General features: G+C 39.0%; 1 protein-coding gene across 16 annotated transcripts in view; it reads right to left on the reverse strand.

Annotated features, from left to right (window-relative positions):
• PLA2G7 (phospholipase A2 group VII) overlaps window positions 1-18787 on the reverse strand; it is a 30614-nt gene that overhangs the window by 7562 nt on the left and 4265 nt on the right. For 7 of the 16 annotated variants that reach the window (XM_078369339.1, XM_008994533.5, XM_035295837.3 and 4 more), the window contains 9 exons: window positions 14815-14957; window positions 9000-9121; window positions 8411-8555; window positions 6802-6895; window positions 4624-4692; window positions 3863-3983; window positions 2644-2757; window positions 1349-1440; window positions 11-181 (listed from right to left, as the gene is read on the reverse strand). In XM_078369339.1, coding sequence (XP_078225465.1) covers window positions 11-181; window positions 1349-1440; window positions 2644-2757; window positions 3863-3983; window positions 4624-4692; window positions 6802-6895; window positions 8411-8555; window positions 9000-9121; window positions 14815-14923 — 1037 coding nt within the window. In that variant the 5' untranslated portion in view covers window positions 14924-14957. The remainder of the gene's footprint in view (window positions 1-10; window positions 182-1348; window positions 1441-2643; window positions 2758-3862; window positions 3984-4623; window positions 4693-6801; window positions 6896-8410; window positions 8556-8999; window positions 9122-14814; window positions 14958-18787) is intronic. The other 9 variants (XM_078369342.1, XM_078369337.1, XM_078369341.1 and 6 more) reach the window with 3 other exon arrangements.

The raw sequence follows: 18787 nt of genomic DNA on the forward strand, positions 1-18787 counted from the left end.
TAATACTTACCTGATTGTAATCATCTTTCTTTCTTTACCAGGTGAGTAGCATTTTTTCATTTTTAGGATATTAGCAGGATATTGGAAATATTCAGAGTTAATAAAAAAGAGGGGCTGAGGAATTCTGGAATATACTTCATCACCCAGTGGAAACATCCATGCATCCAGGGCAATACCACATCTGTAGATATTTGTTGACAATGATGAAAGAAGGCCGGTTACATACTAGCCAACATTTAGGACTTCCTAATAATGCTAGGATTGGTGGACACACACCATACCAGTTTATTATGGATTATCTCATTGGATTATACTTCAATGTAGGAAAGGAATATGATTAGCTTTGTAAGGCAACAGACCCGAAATTAAGTATACTCATTTTCTTTATATGCCTTTTAGGAATTGCAACCATTTGAATGATATATCCTTAAAATTTTTTATTCAAAATAAATTTTAAAATACATAATAAATTCTTCAATACTGTGGAGTATCTGAAAAAAGATAATAAATGCACCTCTGTTTTCAGAGCTTTCATCTGCCTTGTACTGTATTTATTACAGCTTTTTCAGAGTAACAACTGGACCCATTAATTTATATTTAGAGGCACTTCAGCTGAAAAACTGTCTGAGGGTTGAAGAAAAACATATGGAGCATATCATTTGAAAATGTAACTGACATCCTTTTTAAAAGTAAGTTTATTCTATGTTTCCTGACCATTTTCTAAATGAATGAAAGAAGAGAATTCTCTTACACTGAAAGAGACTTCTAAGAAATTTGAGGTGAAGTTTCACAAATGATCCTGCCCGCTCTCTGTATGGTTGGTCCTATGGGACCTCGTCAGTCTGGAATGAAGTCGTTCAAGAAAGAAAAGGTTCCTGCAAGCTAGAAAAATGGGGTCTGGTCCCGACTCCTACCCAGATAATCGTAATTTTAGATCCAGCTCCATCTTAAAGATGGAAGGGGAAAAAAACCTAATTAAAAAATGTCCTGCCCACTGGAGAAGTCTGGCAGTACTGTAAGATGACAATATTATCACAATCATCATGTCACAAAAATTATATTCAGATAAATTTTAAGTGAAAAGTGTTAAGCCCTTGGGTAGACAAAAATAATGAGGGAAAACATATGGGAGTAGGGAGAGATTTTAATAGAAGGAGAAGTAGATGTTTTAGCCTAGAAAAGTGTATATAGAGTACTTGATGGAGGCAAAAAGAAAATAGCCTTATAAACTCCAAGCGATCCCTTCTTCACTAAGAATTTAATTGAAAAAAGAATATCTTACATGAGTTATTACTCCCCCTCTTCCAATAATTTGCTATTCTCTTGCTCTACTATCTTATTTTCTTACCTGAATCTCTGATCTTCACTAAGAGTCTGAATAACTGTTGCTCCGCCAAAAGAATGTCCAATTACCGCTACTTTTTCTCTATCGATAGAGTCCTACATGAAAAAGCATAATATAAATTTATAACTATCTCATGGTGTTAGAAGAAATGATTCTGTCAATCATATAATTGTTCATTTAATGGAGATGGTTAAATACCTTAATTTCTTATAAAATAGAATATACATATACACACATACATTTATACATATCATACACACATAGACATATATACATATACATATAAAAATACATTTACATATTTATGTAAATGTATTATATATATATATCATATGTAAAGGTTTGAAAGTAAACTTTTTTAATTTTTTATTTATTTTTTATTGCATTTTAGGGGGAAAGTAAACTTAATGGTCTTCATACGTAAGTTCTGATTTCTGCCTCTCCTCACTCCATGTTTATTAGTTTGTTCATTCCGTGAGTATTTATTGAGTACCTCCTCTGTGCCAGGCACTTCAATCTCATTTCAGTGAGCTTGCAGTCCATCAGGGAAGAAAGTCATACAGAGGCACGATGTAATATAATACAGTGGCACCAAGGAGCACACATGACAGACAGCGAGCCCAGTCCAGGAGTGGGCATTGGGGTCCAGAAAGCTTCTTAGAGGAGGTGATGCTTAACTGGAGTCTTGAAATTAGGTAGGAGTTAGTTAAGGGGAAGGGTGTGTCAAACCAAGGGGACAATATAAACAAAGGCAAGGATACAGAAGAGAGTGGGTGCTTGAGGTGACAACAAATTTCTTCATTGTATCTGGAGAACAGACCATCATCTTACTCTCTAGTTTTCCCCTATTCCCTGCACTCCACATGCCAGACACACTTTTGAGTCTTTGCTTATGCTGCCCACTCTGTCTGATATTTTTCCACCTGCTCCAAAACTTGTGTCAAATTTTCAAGATCAGGCTTAAAAACATGCAGCAGCTGTCCATGAACTAATAATACTTCCACAGGAGTTAAGTTGAACATATGACATTGTTATTTTTGTAGATCAAAACTGACTAGCTATTGGCAATTTCATATCTAGTCCAAGATAATGCATTCTTCATTGCTGCAATATATTACTTGTACTGCTGTGTGTGTGTGTGTGTGTGTGTGTGTGTGTGTGTGTGTGTGTGTGTTGGGGGGGCAGTGGTTGCAGCCCTTTGTCATATTGTACCTTGCAATATATCAGAAAATCAGATGACAAAAAACACTAAAGAACTGTAGGAAAAAGGAAAAATTACTTTCTTTTTTTTAGCTTACCTTCAGTTGTTCCATATCAAACTTTATATCTAATGCATTCTTCACTGGCTTTCCATGATCAATGTCAAGAATCAGACTGAGAGCTTGGGAACATTCTTTTGCTCTTTGCTGTACCTAATAATTAGAGGAAGGAAATAACAAAGTAAAAAGTTATAACACTTACTTTAAAGTTTGTGTAGAAGTTGTGTGTGGGAAAAATGGTTGGTCAGTTGTAAACTGGAAATGTGATTAGTGATTATAATACATGCTACCATAATGACACAAGCATCAGCTTTGCACATTGGTATAGCTTAGTCCAAATCCTGGCTCTGTTGCTTACCTACTATATGACTTGAGATGATTTACTTAACCTCTCTGAGTTTCCATTGATTGTATAATAATGCCTACCTAAAGGAAATGTGGGTGAGCTCAAATGTGATAACATATGTAAAATAGCCACTACAAAGAGGAAGCCAATACGCTTCACTTCACTTAATTGCCCTAATAGCTCTGTAAGACAAATAATGTTGTTATTCATTAATTTTGTAACAAAATTAATTGGTGGAGCCAGGATTCAAACATAGAAAGCTGGATTCTAAGGCAGCTGGAGTGCAGTGGCGCAATCTCGGCTCACTGCAACCTCCGCCTCCCGGGTTCAAGCAATTCTCCTGCCTCAGCCTCCCAAGTAGCTGGGACTCGTAGCTGGGACTCCAGGCGTACGCCACCACGCCCAGCTAATTTTTGAACTTTTAGTAGAGATGGGGTTTCACCATGTTGGCCAAGATGGTCTTGATCTCTTGATCTTGTGATCTGCCTGCCTCAGCCTCCCAAAGTGCTGGGATTACAGGCCTGAGCCACCGCACCTGGCCGGCCCCACACTCTTAATTCTATTGTATACTGTCTCTCTGAAAACTAATCTTTTTATATTGCCTATGAGGGAGAATCTATTAATTTATTTTCTAGCACTTTTAGATTCTAAAATTAGAAGTTGTATTTCAAGGGAATTCTGAATATTCACTGTCATCTCCCAAACTTTTGTATTTGCCTTTGTTTTTACTATGAACCAGTCATTCCATTAAGGGAATTTTACTACTTTGGGAATCTATTGACAGATCTTTTGGGAATGGGAAATAGGAGAGCTAGGAGCATAACTTGACATATGTAAAATTAAATTAACAAACGACATCCTTTTGTACATGCTTTTAGGTCACCATCTACCTCTCCTTTCATTGCAATGTACCTGCTTATTTCGTATATGCATATCCTCTTGTTTCAGGGTTCTAAAGTACAGCCAAGACTTGTTCCCCATTTCTGCAGCAGATTGATCCTTGAAATAGTAAGTTGCAGATGCTGATCCATCTCTATAATACAAGCAAAATTATTTATGCATGCTCCTTTTCCCTTCCTCATCTGACCCATAGTTCTCAATTCCATCCTTGGCTCAACTTGTTTTGATCTTTTGACTTCCCTTTCTTCTTCTACTCTCTACTTTCTCTTAAATTAAAGAACACCCTAAAGGATTTCTAGGAAAAAAACCTTATTGTCTCTTGTCAAGTTGCAGGTAAACTAAATCCATTCTATCTTCCTAATTTTGGGAGGCAATGTTAGCCATGTTGAAACTCGCTCTCAGGAATCAAATCCCAGCATTGCTACTAACTAGTTGTGTGACTTTGGGCAAATTACCCTTTATCACCTCTATATTCCTCTCCCTTAAAACAACAACAATAATAATAACCATCTAATAGGATTGTTATGAAGATTAAATGAGATGGTATATTAAAAACATTTCACATAGAACATGGCAGGCAGTAAACACTCTAGAAATGTTAGATATTTTTAAGTCGACAATCAAACCCAATCTCCTTTTTCACTCATCACGTAATCATACTTGAAAGTTTCATCAACATTTTAAATAAACTTTTATGAAAATTAGAAACATAGTTATGAGCATTAACATTCCCTACAGTTGGCCAAGGAGCCTAATTACATCAGGTAACATACCTGTGTTCTACAGCAGCAACTATAAACCCATGAGATGCCAGGTCAATGCCAATAGCAGAATAAAGTGTCCTTCAAAACAAAAAGAGGGAAGCATTACAACTACCAGTCATTAGCTGTGTCCACTAATGAAACTGGGAACGTGGAGGCCATTACACCCCTGTAGTAGTGCCTGGGGGTAGACTGGAGAGTTATGGTTCTTAAAGGAGGGTGATTTTGTTTCTTAGGGGATATTTGACAATGTCTGGAGGTATTTTCATTATCACTAATGTGGGCGAGAGTACTACTGGTGTCTAGTGGGTACAGGGATGCTGTCAAACATCCTACAATGCACAGGGCAAAGCTTCACAACAAGAAATTATCTGGTCCAAATGTCAAAGACTACTGAGGTTGAGAAAACTGGTGCAGTGATTGTAAATATCGTCTTTGAGAGTTTGGTGTTTTAATCTTGGCTCTGCCACTTACCAGCTATATGATTTTAGGTAATTACTGCACTTTTGTCCTCACCTATAAAATGGGCCTAAGAGCAAAGCATTTGTTTTAGGGTAGTTGTAAGGCTTTGCTAAGATAATGTACATAGGAAATCAGTACAGTATGGTAGTTATGAGAATGAGACCTGCAGTTTGACCACTGAGTTTGAACACTGGTTCTACCACTTGTTAGCTGCGTACCTTTGATAAGTCACAACATTTTCTCTGCCTTGGTTCTTTATCTATAAAATGGTGATGCTAAAATAGTACAGCATCTCATCAGTGAGGATCAATTGAATTAATACATTTTCATTACTTATAATCATATTTGAAACAGTGACATATTTAACACGTTAGCTGTTATTTAAATGATTGGACTGGATGAAATAATTGAAAAATAATGTGCTAAGCACTGCATTTATGCCCTCTTCCACATCATTTGCACAACCTTTTCCTCATACCATGCATTCAATAGGAAATGTCAACAGAGAATAAAAAGGACATAGCTAGAAACTATGTCTTTGTTGCTGAAGACACAGGACCTTTTCAAGAGGGGGAAATGGTCTGGCACAGAGATTAGTACTCTTTTTCTGTTGAAGGCCAGACAGTAAATATGGCCCTGTGTTGTGGGCCATACACTTTGTCACCACTACTGAACTCTGATGTTGTAGGACAAAAGTTGCCATCGACAATGTACAAAAATGAATGGGTGTGTCTATGTTCCAATAAAACTTTATAGAAATAGGCAGTGGGCTGGATTTGGCCCTTGGGTTCTAATTTGTCAATCACTAGTGTGGGAAAAATCAAACAGCTAGCTGAACTACAACTAAAGTGCTGAAGAGAATTCTTTTTTTCAGGTGCTACCCAACTTCTTCCCAGCTAAAAGACTCTCTTACTTTCTGCATCTTACAATCCCAAGGTAGAAGAGGGGTGACAGTTGAGGAAGTGGTGGAAGAAAGTGAAGAGGGTGGTTGTTGTCCTGAAAATGTGCCATTCAGCTATCATGCTACATACAGTATAGCTAACTAAAGACCCCATCCAGCTTCTGCCCATCTGGATCTATCACCATGGTCAAGTAGAAGCTAAGCATCCAGTCACCTGCTCCCAGAGACTTGGCACAGCGAGGGTACTAACATTAGCCCATTCCTATGAGATGCAGGACTCTTGATAAGCAAATTTGGTCAAGCACTCCTTCCATTGGCCTGGCTCAATATTTCTTAGAACTGTGCTATAGTCTGAGGTTCTTTTTACCCAATCCTTCTCCCTTCCCATCACCTTTTCAGGTGTCCAATCTGTAGCATGGTAATAAGGTTCTCCCCATCTTTTCCTGCTTCTTCTCTATCCTTCACAGATATTTCTCTTAATAAATGCCTTTCAGAGCTCATCAATTCTTGGTTTCTCAGAAGTCCTAAACTTTACTGAGGATAATTTTTAAAGTGTAAATATTACAATATAGAAGGGCAATTATAAAAAATGCAATACCCTCTCTTCTCTGCTGTGAGGCTAATCCCAATGAGCTGGTAGTAGGGAAAAAAACTACTTGACAAGAAAGGGCTAGGACTGATCAATAGACCCAAAGCCAATTATTGAGGAAACCCAACTCCTCCAGACAAGGGCCTGCATGACATCCAAAATCTGCTACTTCTTTTTTGAATAAAAAAACTGTCATTTATTCCTAGAAGCTAAAATTGTTCAACCTCTCAAAGATTACCTGAATGCTCCAAGACCATGAGAAAAAACAATGAGTGGATATTTTTCACCAGTCCTCAGTGGGGAATTCCAGTTTGCAGGAGTTGTCATGGAACCTAGACAACGATAGGAGATTATAGTTAGTGATTTCTCTGAGCGTTGCTAGTGAATTTAATTCAAATCTCATTAGCATAAAATGCAGACCCATCTGATTTATATCTACTTTTTTTATGATGAATAGTAAATTCATTAAAAAGACTGCCACTAGATACCCACCAACCAAAAACCTGAACTGTAAGCTCTTTTCTCAGACCATAGGATCATTCATGATAAGTTCTCATCGCCAGTTCTGTATTTAAGGTGAGAGATTTTCCTACTTATCAGTGTATTCACAAAGGCTGCTACTTATTGCCGTTGCCAGGTTTTGGAAAAACTTTGAAGGGAATATTCTGGAACCAAACTACCTATACTACCCAAAAAAACCAAACTACCCATAAAACCTCAGCTACATTACACTGAGACCAGAATGTAAGAATCAGAGACTCTGCTCCTTACAATTTGGTCATAATCATGCAGCCAAAGGTAGAGAAACCACTGACTTCATACTGAGTCATGAATACAGCTCTGCCACTTCCTAGCTATGGATCTTGGGCAAGTTCCTCAAACTTTCTGTGTCTCGGATTCCTCTTCTGTAAAATTGAGAAAATGGTATTTCTTTTATAGGGTTTTTTGTGAGAATTTTATTTAATTAGGTAATATATGTAAAGCACCTATCCATCACATAGTAAGGGGCTCAAAAATGAAAATACTGTCTTCTTTCACTTCTCAGTTTTATTGTCACCATTATTATTAGCAATCATTTGTGTTTCACTTTCTCATCTATAAAATGCAGATGTGGTCATGAAGACTGAATGTGATGAGGAAATGATTTATATGTTTTTTTTGCAACATAAATATGCAGAGTTACAGTATTTTAATTTCTGTTATAAGTGGTTTTTAAGAAAATTAGAAGCAGATGTTTAAGATGAATCCAAAAAGTTGTAGATAGTTTTAAGGGAGAAACGTGAAGACACAATTAACATCAGCCCAACATCTGTAGTGTCTAGTCAAACAGATAAGAAAGGAAGGAAAATTCTACATTAGTATAATGTAGAAAATAAGTAAAGAATGCACATCAGATTGTCTTAGTGATGGGAATGAAAGTAGAGTCTCTTCAGGCATTAGCTTTGACTCCTTTGTTTTGGATCTGGAGAGTTCAGTGGCTTCTACTTTTTTCTTTTTTGGTCTGACTTTAGCACAGAGCATGCAGGATAGTGGCCACACCAGAGAACCTGCTATTCTCACCACATTATTGCCCTCTCCATGGTACGTCAGATGGAAAACTAAAGAGTAGTCATAGAAAGATGTCAGAGTCAGTCTGATACTCTTGGCCACCCCCATCCAACTCAGGTGGACAAAATGAGAACTCTTGCTTCTGTCGTAGTTGCCTGGGCTTTAAAGAAATACTTTCCTTATCATTTTAGGAGATATTTACACTGGAGAAAAATCTACTTTGGTCTTAACTGCCTGAAATTGTTGTTGTTTTCAAAGTTTTCTTAAAGCTTACAAAGAAGGATCAACAGAAGTCTTACCAAAGAGTAACCTCAAAATGTTGCCTACAAGCCAGTGTCTTCCAAGACATTTACTGAGACCCCAAAAATATTCTTTGTTTGGGATCCAAAGAGTGTCAAGGCAATCATCATCTTGGGATGGATAATATAAACGCAAGAAGGTGCCCTGTTAAGAGAGAAATTAATGCACTTTTAGAGAAGTTGCTTCTCAGACATATTCCAGCATCTATTTTGCTTATTTCATTAGCAGGGACCCAAGTACCTCTGTGTTCACAAAGAGGTCTGGAGAACTTTTTAGGCTGCTGTGGTGACTGAAGACAGGCATGAAAGAGAAACAGTAAAACAATATTTTATCTCAATGAAAAGAAAATATAAGCAGACTGGCTTCAGATATTAAGGAAGTAAAAAATAGGGTTTATAGATAAATTAATCAGGCAATAGCAAAGAATTGGGGAATGGCTAAACTAATAAAAGGCTTCATATGAAACAATACACATTGCAAAATGGGTCATTCTCAGGTGAGGGCAAGGACACATTTGAACACCTTCTAGTGGGCCATAGTGACAGACAATATTAGTTTCAGGATAAGTCTGATAAATCAAAGCATTACCTTATTAGTGTGATCAAACATTAAGTCTGTACAACCAATGGAATAAGGCCCATTTCCCCGGGGAATTTTAGTTTGGCCAGAGCTTGCAGCCGCCATCACTACTTGTATTTTGTTGACCCATGCTGAAAAACAAGTATATATTATTTCATTTGTCATCCATTACACATCAGATTTTATTATGCAAAGAAATTCCAGTGGAATCAAGTTACTTGCCATAGTTTCTGGCATTCATTCTTTCTCAAACTAACAAGTAAAATACAAAAATATTGAGGGTCTGCTCTGTTTGAAACACTCTGTAGGGGTTTTGGAGGGTAAAGAGATGAAGGTAGACAGATATTGCCCTTCTCCCAAGTTGCCTTGGACTGTTACCTCCTAAATGTTTACAGCCTTACCCTCTCATTCTACTTCTATCCAGAGTATATTAAAGATGATTTCACAAATCTGTTTTTCCTACACATGAACTTTATCTCACATTTCCAATTTGTGCCTATCTGGTCCTTCCCATAAGAATGTCAAAGCCATTTAAAGAATATCTCTATCTGGTCCTTCCCATAAGAATGTCAAAGCCATTTAGTTTCCAAAATGAAACTCAATGACCATCTTTCAACTCCGCCTTCTCACCTTCCAGCCACACAGCCTGCAACTCAAGAGCTCCTCATCTCCTGCACTACAAGCCAGAAACCTGGGAATCATCCTACTCTCCTATCTCTCAGCGACCCCCTACATTCAACCAAGCCTCTATTTCTAACATCAGTTTTTAGGTTAGGAAGATCTCCACAATCTATCTCTGACCCGCTAGCTCAATTGTCTCATTGATGTCCTCACTGTTTCTTGACCATGCTGTTGCTCTCTCTCCTAACTGTTCTATCCATCTTGGATCTTGACCCCTTCAGACACATCCTTTACACAGCTCCTGGAGGGATTTAAAGCAAAAATAACACCAGACAATTCTGAAAATCCTTCAATGGCTTCCTATCAGCAAATGTTCTTTCCTTGAATGAGGAACGTATTGTAATCTCTTTGGAAGGCAGTTTGTAGGAGGAATTTAAATCTACACATGCTTTCCTAAGCAAACACACTGCTACTTGCACAAATGTGACCTATCCTTCTAGGATTCTGGGGTTGAAACATATGAGGTTCACAGGTGCCTAAGTTAAATCCCAAATTTCTCCGCACTGCAAAGAAACTGTCCACTGGAAGCCCATTGCCTCGTACTCTTCTTCGGCCTCTTCCTCTTAGGTTATCCCCCTTCCTTGTGCTACAGGACTCCTGAGCTACACACTAGGTTGACTGATGCCACTGCATCTTTTTAAATGCTACTGCCTATGCTTAAATCCTTTTGGCAAACTCCTATTCAAACTTCAATACCTTGATCAGATATCCTACCTTCTCTGAAGCCTTCCCTGATTCCCTAGACAGACTTAATCATTTCATCCTCAGTATTATATAGATTCTATGTGTATGTGTGTACAAACACATAATCATTCTTCCTATCACATATTAAAATTATGTATCTGCATGCTACACTAGGCTATTTCTCCAGAGCCATATCCATGTCTTTGCATCGCTGATCTTCACACAGATCACATGTCTGGCACATAGTCAATGTGTAACAAATATTTGTGAAAATGAGGTTAGTAACCTGAATGGCCACTGGCTCTCTTGTTTTCTTTTAAACCCTTTATCATATACAGTCTTTTACTCACTCACTTCTAAAACCCCTTTTCTCTTTCTGGTGCAACCATTCCACACACTACTGCAGCTTCATCTGTTATCCTTTCTAAACCCCAATCAAATCCATATTTAATTCCATGATGTTGAATCCAAATATCAGTATATTCAGACTTACTTTTCTTTTTTTTTTTTTGAGATGGAGTTTCGCTCTTGTTACCCAGGCTGGAGTGCAATGGCACGATCTCGGCTCACCACAACCTCCACCTCCTGGGTTCAGGCAATTCTCCTGCCTCAGCCTCCTGAGTAGCTGGGATTACAGGCACATGCCACCATGCCCAGCTAATTTTTTGTATTTTTAGTAGAGACGGGGTTTCACCATGTTGACCGGGTTGGTCTTGATCTCTCGACCTCGTGATCCACCCGCCTTGGCCTCCCAAAGTGCTGGGATTACAGGCTTGAGCCACCGCGCCCAGCGACTCTTACTTTTTTTTGACATACCCAGCTTGTCCACTCCTTCCTTGCAATGGATGGTGGGAGTTGATTACTCTCTGCTAGCCAGCTGCCAAGAGCTATGTTAGGTATGATATCTGCATCAATACCATGGAACACTGCCCAGAAAGGTTTTGAGTCATGGGAAGAAACCAATTTACAGCCTCCACAATTTGCAGCCTGGTGACTCATATGTGAAACACCTGCTCACGATGAAACCTTTCAATACATAAGGCTCGGCCACTCAAAGCTGATCTGTGGACCAGCATCATTGGCACCACCTGGAGCTTGGAAATGCAGATCCCTGGACTTCACCCCAATGCTACTGAATAAAAGGAATGTCCATTAAAGTTTAAGAGACACTAGGCTGAAGTTCCAGACCACCTGGCCTGACACACAGGTCAGCAATCCATGGTCAAATGGTAAGAGATAGTTGCAAGGAAGGCAAGGGGTGACGGGGTTGAGATGAACGAACCCTGGGAATTGGGTGGACATGGTTCTATTTCAGATTTCAGGTGTACCTCTTACAAGCTATAATCTTCTGGTCTAGGCAATTTGCTCCCCTTTCCGATCCACATTTGTAAAATGACATAAAAGCACTTGACTAGCCCACAGGACAGTTTTAAAGATGAGGTGAGAATGTAGGTTAAGTTCTTAGTACAAAACATGACACATAATGGGCAGATAACTAATGCTATTTACTCCTTCCCCAGAGTTAATTTATTCTGGCTAGGTAAATCTGTGCTGTGTCCTTGGGGAAGTTTTTGAGTTTTAGCAGGTCTAACCTCCCCACAGGTAGATTCAAACCCCAGAAACTATTTTTAAAAACTTTACCTGTAAGGTGAACTTTCAGGGTCTATTTATAATTACAAAAGGCTCTTCTTCTTCCAATAAAAGACTGTGTACTGAGCCATGCTTCTGGTGTGGCAGGGAGATGTCAAGTCCTGAGGAGGAGGACTTTAAGGCAAGGACACCTGCCCTTTCTTCTGTGGTGAGCAGCCTGGAGCTGCTGCGCCCCCACCCCTAGGCAGGCATGATGTACCTGTGCAGGGCTTGGTGCAGGGAGATCTCTGGCTCACACAACTTCCTAAGGAGTCCCAGAGCCACAGATGGTGTTGGAGATACTACCTCTAGAATTGGAGGCTCAGTTCTGGAGCCATAGGAGAGGTTCACCCAGAACAAGCCTCTGCTTGTGAGATCTCAAAGGCCCAGGGAACCTTTTCCAATAAATTAGGAGTGCCCTGGTTGTCCAATACCTGCTCTCTCTGAAAAGGTTCCTCACTCAGCATTCAGGAGCATTCAGATCAAGGTGAGGCTATAGGTCTGCCTGTTCCAGAACACTTGACCCCAGAGAAGGCCTCAGGAATCATTGAGCTGACCCAGGTTTTGACATAGGTCTACTAGATCCTGTGCACTAGTGCCAGGGTGCCTGGGGGTGACTGTGGAACAGGCTCCATAGCCTGCAGCTGACCCAGTTATAGGCCTGGATTTCCCATTCTCTACCTGTCTTTCAGGGGTCATCATCAAGGAAGTGGAAGGAGGAGACTCATCAGATCAAATAACCACTCACATCATTTTGTGGTTCAGAATTTATAAATGTCTCCTCTTAGTTTTCTTCATTTTAATAAGAAGATCAGAACCTATAGTATGCTATTAATTCTATTACATATTTTTGGTGGTATACCTTTGTCAAATATTCCTGATGTTCAGTTTTGGGTGTGGAGATGAATTGTATACATGCTAGGAAAATTACACTCTTATATGGCTTTATGTAATCCATTAGGAAAGAGGGTATCTCTAGCCCATTTTTACAAACCTTTTTACCTGCATAGCCATATTTTCTGTATATTCATTTAGTAAGAAATTATAAAGAACCACCTATTATTTTAATCTTATTTAATAAACTATTTCTAGTATTTTAACCAGTATGTATGCATTCATTTTTGTTTGTTTGTGTGTTTTGAGACAGAGTCTCTGTAGCCCAGGCTGGAGTGCAGTGGTGCAATCTTGCCTTACTGCAACATCCGCTTCATGGGTTCAAGCAATTCTCCTGCCTCAACCTCCCTGGTAGCTAGGACTACCGTGTGTGCCACCACACCCAGCTAATTTTTTGTATTTGTTTTTAAATAGAGACAGGATTTCGCTATGTTGGCCAGGCTGGTCTTGAACTCCTGACCTCAAGTGATCCACCCACCTCAGCCTCCCAAAGTGCTGGGATTATAGGCATGAGCCACTGTGCCTGGCCTGCATTTATTTCTGAACATTTAGAATGAGCATTGCATTACACTAAATGCTGGGACTGTAAAGATAAATAAAACAATGTCTCTGTCCTCAAGTTTCTGTCAGTCCAATGACAGCCTTCCAATGATTTTTAAAAATAAAGAGATTAAAAAGAAAAATGTTTTGATATTTTTACCCTGTACCAATAAAAACTGAATGATACAAATGTTTCCCAGATGATTTTCCCACCATATAAGATATTACCTATTCTCAATCCATGAAAAAGGAAATAGGAAAAATGAATTAATGTCTAGGCTGCAGGACCCTTGAATTTGGCTATAAGTTTATTGTCTTAGCCACCAGTTTATCCCTGAGGCCTTAACTTCCTGATGTGTTGTAAGATGAATGGACTTGTGAGATATTATTCTACGTCCTATGCAAATGTAGATATAAGATATAGAACCTCTCCTACTAATGCCTTCATTTTCCTGGTTATGCAGTAGGGCAAAATTTATAAGGTACTGAGTTATGAAAGCTCTTTCGTAAATGCTAAAGAGTCACCCATCAAGCTTGAACAACTAGATCCACAATGACACAACTATCCAGGTGCACAGCTCTGTGGGTATAGTCAGTATGACAACATTCAGAAGCCTCCTGCACTGCTCTCCACAGGAGACTGGAAAGAAAAGTTTATGTACCACAACCCTCTGGGAAGAGCAGGAATTTGCAGAGCTCCAGAAACAATCTCTTTGCAATTAAGGTCCCTCTTAGTGATATTACATGTCGCTGTCTAAAGATGGTTGCCCTGTTTTGGCAAACTCCTCCTGGATTTGTCTAAGCGTTCCTCTTCTTTCTTTCCCCTCTTACCACAAGGCAAGAAAGAATGAGTGATCACATCCATTCTCATCTGGAACTCCCTAGCACAGCACCTACTTGTCCCTATTCCTCTCTATTATTAGGTAGGAAAGATTGTTTCCCTTTGGATCCCAAGACCTAAATTGTTATCTCATAGGACCTTCCACTATTAACCAAGACTATGCCTGTTGAAAAAGACACCTGCCTCTCCTCCACCTCATGAAAGCAGGTTTTGAAGCTGCCTTGGAGTGTACTCCAGAGCAGCTGCATTACTATGCTTGTGTGTAGACATGTGTTAGGGCAGTCATAGAGAAAAGGGGTGGCATTAAGGAGGCTGTCTGTGGTGACTGCAAGCTGAGCTTCCAGTGTATCTTAAAACATCCCATCCTGGTTCTGTCCTGCAGTCCTGATACTGAAGAAAACAGGTCCTTCTTCTGCTCCAGCAGAAAAGAGGATCTACATAACTATTTAAATAGGACTTGTTTAGATATACAGATGTGCAACTTCTTGGGGGCCACTTGAAGTATGGCAAAGGGCCAGTTGCTCAAGACCTTGAACAAATAAATATACCTCTTACCTGATGATTTCATATGGGCAACAGGATTTAGGTATTGCCAGTCAAAAGGATGAACCACAGCGAGGCAGCCGCAAAGGTAGAAAAGTGCATGCAATTTGGGTGGCACCATCTTGGGAGCTGAGCAGCAATTTCAGCTTAGTCTCCTTCAAAGCAGATGATTAAAAGAAAAAAAAATCATGCAATGAAGATAGGCTGACAAATCAAGAGAGGCTGAGGTACTAGTAACATTGGGAAAAAATGTAACACACATTTTCTGGGCTGGGTTTTAGATTGGCACTAGAATGATAAGGTCCTTGGTAATGTAATTACCTAATTACATTACATAATCCTACATTATTAAGGATTACATTGAACTGTAGAGCACAGAAAAAAATACTTTCCAACAGATTAGGGTTTTGGTCACTAGTTTTCTAACTTTATAACGGTATATTTGGCTATAAAAATAGCCAACAAAATATAACAATTATAACATTCATTTTCCTGGTTATGCAGTAGGGCAAAATTTATCAGGTACTGAGTTATGAAAGCTCTTTTGTAAATGCTAAAGAGTCACCCATCAAGCTTGAACAACTAGATCCACAATGACACAACTATCCAGGTGCACAGCTCTGTGGGTATAGTCAGTATGACAACATTCAGAAGCCTCCTGCACTGCTCTCCCAGGAGACTGGAAAGAGAAGTTTATGCACCACAACCTTCTGGGAAGAGCAGGAATTTGACCATCTATATCATCATCATATCCATAGGTATGTCTAGCATGTAGTAAACAGTTCATAAATTTTGGTTATTTCCATCATTTAATTATACAGTGATTATATTTCTGCTGCTGTGGTTGTTTTGGGTATTAACATGATGTTATATGCTTGGTCATTTCTATAATCCTACTGTAACATAAGTTTCCAAAAAGCAGAGATCATTTTTTATTTGTTGTCTCAGTGCCTAACAGAGGGCCTGGCAAGAAGTAATACTGAATAGATGCTTGTTGAATCAGTAAATGAAACAACATAATATGAGATGAGTGGTAAGAATAAATTACATTACAACTAGGCTGTATGCTTACATCTTATTAGCAAAAACTATCTTACATTTGTGTATTCATTTTCCCCTTTAAAATGTGGCCCTTCAACTTTTAGGGGGAATGGAAAAGGTCCAAGCCACCACCATCTCTCACCTAAAATTTGCTGTCACCTCTAATGCCTCTGCCTGCTTTTGCCCTTGACCCTATAATCTAAGCCCAACACAGCAGCCAGAGTCATTATGTCACCCTTCCTCACAAAACCCCCAAATGGTGTCATACGTTACAGGGCAGAAGCCATTGACCCTAAATAGCATTTAAGGCTTTACAGAGCCTGTACTCAGCACACTCCCAATCCTTCCACTGTCCTCTCTTGCACACCTGCTGTGACCACACTTGCTTTCTTGCCATTCACAAGACATGCCAAGTACTCCATGCCTACCCTCCGTCCCCACCTTGAGGGCTTTGTATCTGTTACCTCTTATGGGAATGTTCTTTGCTCTGACACCCAAATGACTGGCCCTCTCATCTCTGGGTTTTTGCTCCAGTGATAGTTTCTCAGTGACACTTTTCCTGGTCAATCTATTTAAAATTGTAATCTAACCTCCTTCTTCACACCAATACATTCCCTATTTCCCTCTCTACTTTATTTTTCTCCAATATGTATTACCAACTAACAAATTTTGTATGTTATTTGTTAACTGTTTATAACCTTCCACGAAAAACTTAGTTCTGTGAGTGTAAGAACTTTTGATGGTTTTCCCCCCTGCTGTATTCCCAAAACCTAAAATAGTGCCTGGTATACAGAGGTACTCAATAAATGCCTGCTGAGTGAATAGATCTAGCACATCTGGTTACTAATACAAACTGAGCCCAGTTTAATGATCCAGTGTCCCACTGACACTAATGAAGTACTAGTTAGTATAGCTATTTTGCGGGAAGATGTCATATAGATGCGGAGCATAGAAAATCAGTGCTCCTGAACATCTATGTGCTTCCCTACATTTCTGAGCCACCCCTGTGGCTAGGCTAGGCCCATGGGACTAAGTCCTGGGAAACAGAAATTTGAACCAAAGTGGTATGAAACAGAGTCACTTTATCTCCTTCATCCCTTCCTTTCCCTCACACAGCAAACTTAGAAATCACATGCTGATGTAGTGGAGTCTTGAAGTGAAAGAAGCCTGTATGCCTAGTCATTGAACAGAGAAGAGCCCCTGCCAATTCAAATGACCTTTCACAAACAGGAAATAAACGTTTGCTGTGTTAAACCACTGAAAATTTCCAGATGAAGCTGTTATTGCCTTACTGCAGCACAGCACGGCTGATCCTGAATAGCAGCAGATCTGCAGTCATTCAATCAAAGCAAATACTATATGCCCTCTCCTATGGCAACAATTGTGGAAAGTGCCAGAGAATTTGATACAATCCCTACTCTCAGAGAGTTTACAATTGTGTTTCAGAGACAAGACTAGCATATATTAATAATATAATATAGGAAGAAAGCAAATTACAGGAGCATTTTATAATTCTTAGATGATACAGTACAAGTTCTGAGAGCAACAGCAATTCAGAGAGAGAGATTTCAAAGAGATGGGGATGTAGTAAGGGGAGCTCCTATTGCACAGGCTATAAAGACCCAGATAGGCAGCTGGGAAATGTGTTACTGGGGCTCCAAACTTCTTCAACTACTTGCTGAGGGATTATATTTCCCTATTCAACATCTTCCTTTTGATCAGAAAAAAGGTACGTATAGTGTAACTCTTTAAGATTATTTATAGTTTTGGTTGATTTTATTTGATCTTATTTCAGTATTATATTTAATTTTACTATAAAGTTAATACATGATTTCAAAAATCCAAACATAACATGAAAGGTAAATTGAGTTGTCTCTTCACAAATAATGACTTGTAAACAGATTTTTTTCCAGAGGTATTTCTAGGCTTGAATACATGCACACTGCAGGGGCCAAGGGGGGCATGGTGGCATTCCCCTTGAACTTCTGAAGCTTCACTCAGAAATCAATTCATAATGAAATCACAAGAGTCCTTAAAAGTATAAGAGGATGGACCTCCGAAGAAGAGGTCCGAATGATGTGATGCTGAAAAAGGGATGAGTGTGGTTGAACTCTCAGCTCCCATCTTTATGTAAGATATATGATTCTCTTTAAAAGCATCTGCAAAAAATTTCCTGCTCAATACTTGCTAATTTGAAACCAAGAAAGAGAAAAGGTAATATCTACTCTATTATTTTCTCTCTACCACATTAGCTAATGAAATTGAAACTTAACTTGGACATTATCTCAAATGTATAGCACTCAAGTGACTTCTGCAGAAGTGTCCAAAGCCTCTTATATGGGGGACAGTAGCCACAACTCTTGCATAATCATTTCACAATGTAAGAGAAGAAGTACGGTCAAAACAGCAAAATAAGAAACAGTTCCCTATTGTGGAAGTAGTTTAATAATAGAGTCATTTATAAGTACAAGTTCTGTACTGAAAACCTGCAAGTAACATATAATTAATTGATTCTACTCACAATTTTGAAAATGGGAACTAATCAGCATCCAGTGTGCAAATGTCCAGATGTTTGGTGTTCTATATGGCTTAAAGGTCATAAAAGGTAAAAGTTGTCTAAGATCACTGGACAGCTTGCTGCTATACTGAAAGTTCTTGATCTTACCCTTAAGATTCAGTCCTCCAAACTGCCTGCCTAGATAGGCCAACCTGGCACTGTGACCTCAGCTACTGTTTTCTCTATAGTCTTACAATGAGTTTAAAGCTTTAGAAGAATGATTTTTCTAGAGTAACTGTGGCTTCTCCTTAAAGGATCAGAGATCCTTGCATTATGAAAAATGAAAGTCACAATCAACCCCTGCCCTTAACAAATGAAACACAGTGGAAGAAAAAGAAATGCATACACACAAATACACACACCTCATGTATGCAATATTACTCACAA

The sequence above is a fragment of the Callithrix jacchus genome, chromosome 4 (assembly GCF_049354715.1).
Source record: "Callithrix jacchus isolate 240 chromosome 4, calJac240_pri, whole genome shotgun sequence".
In the NCBI taxonomy this organism is placed as follows: domain Eukaryota; kingdom Metazoa; phylum Chordata; class Mammalia; order Primates; family Cebidae; genus Callithrix; species Callithrix jacchus.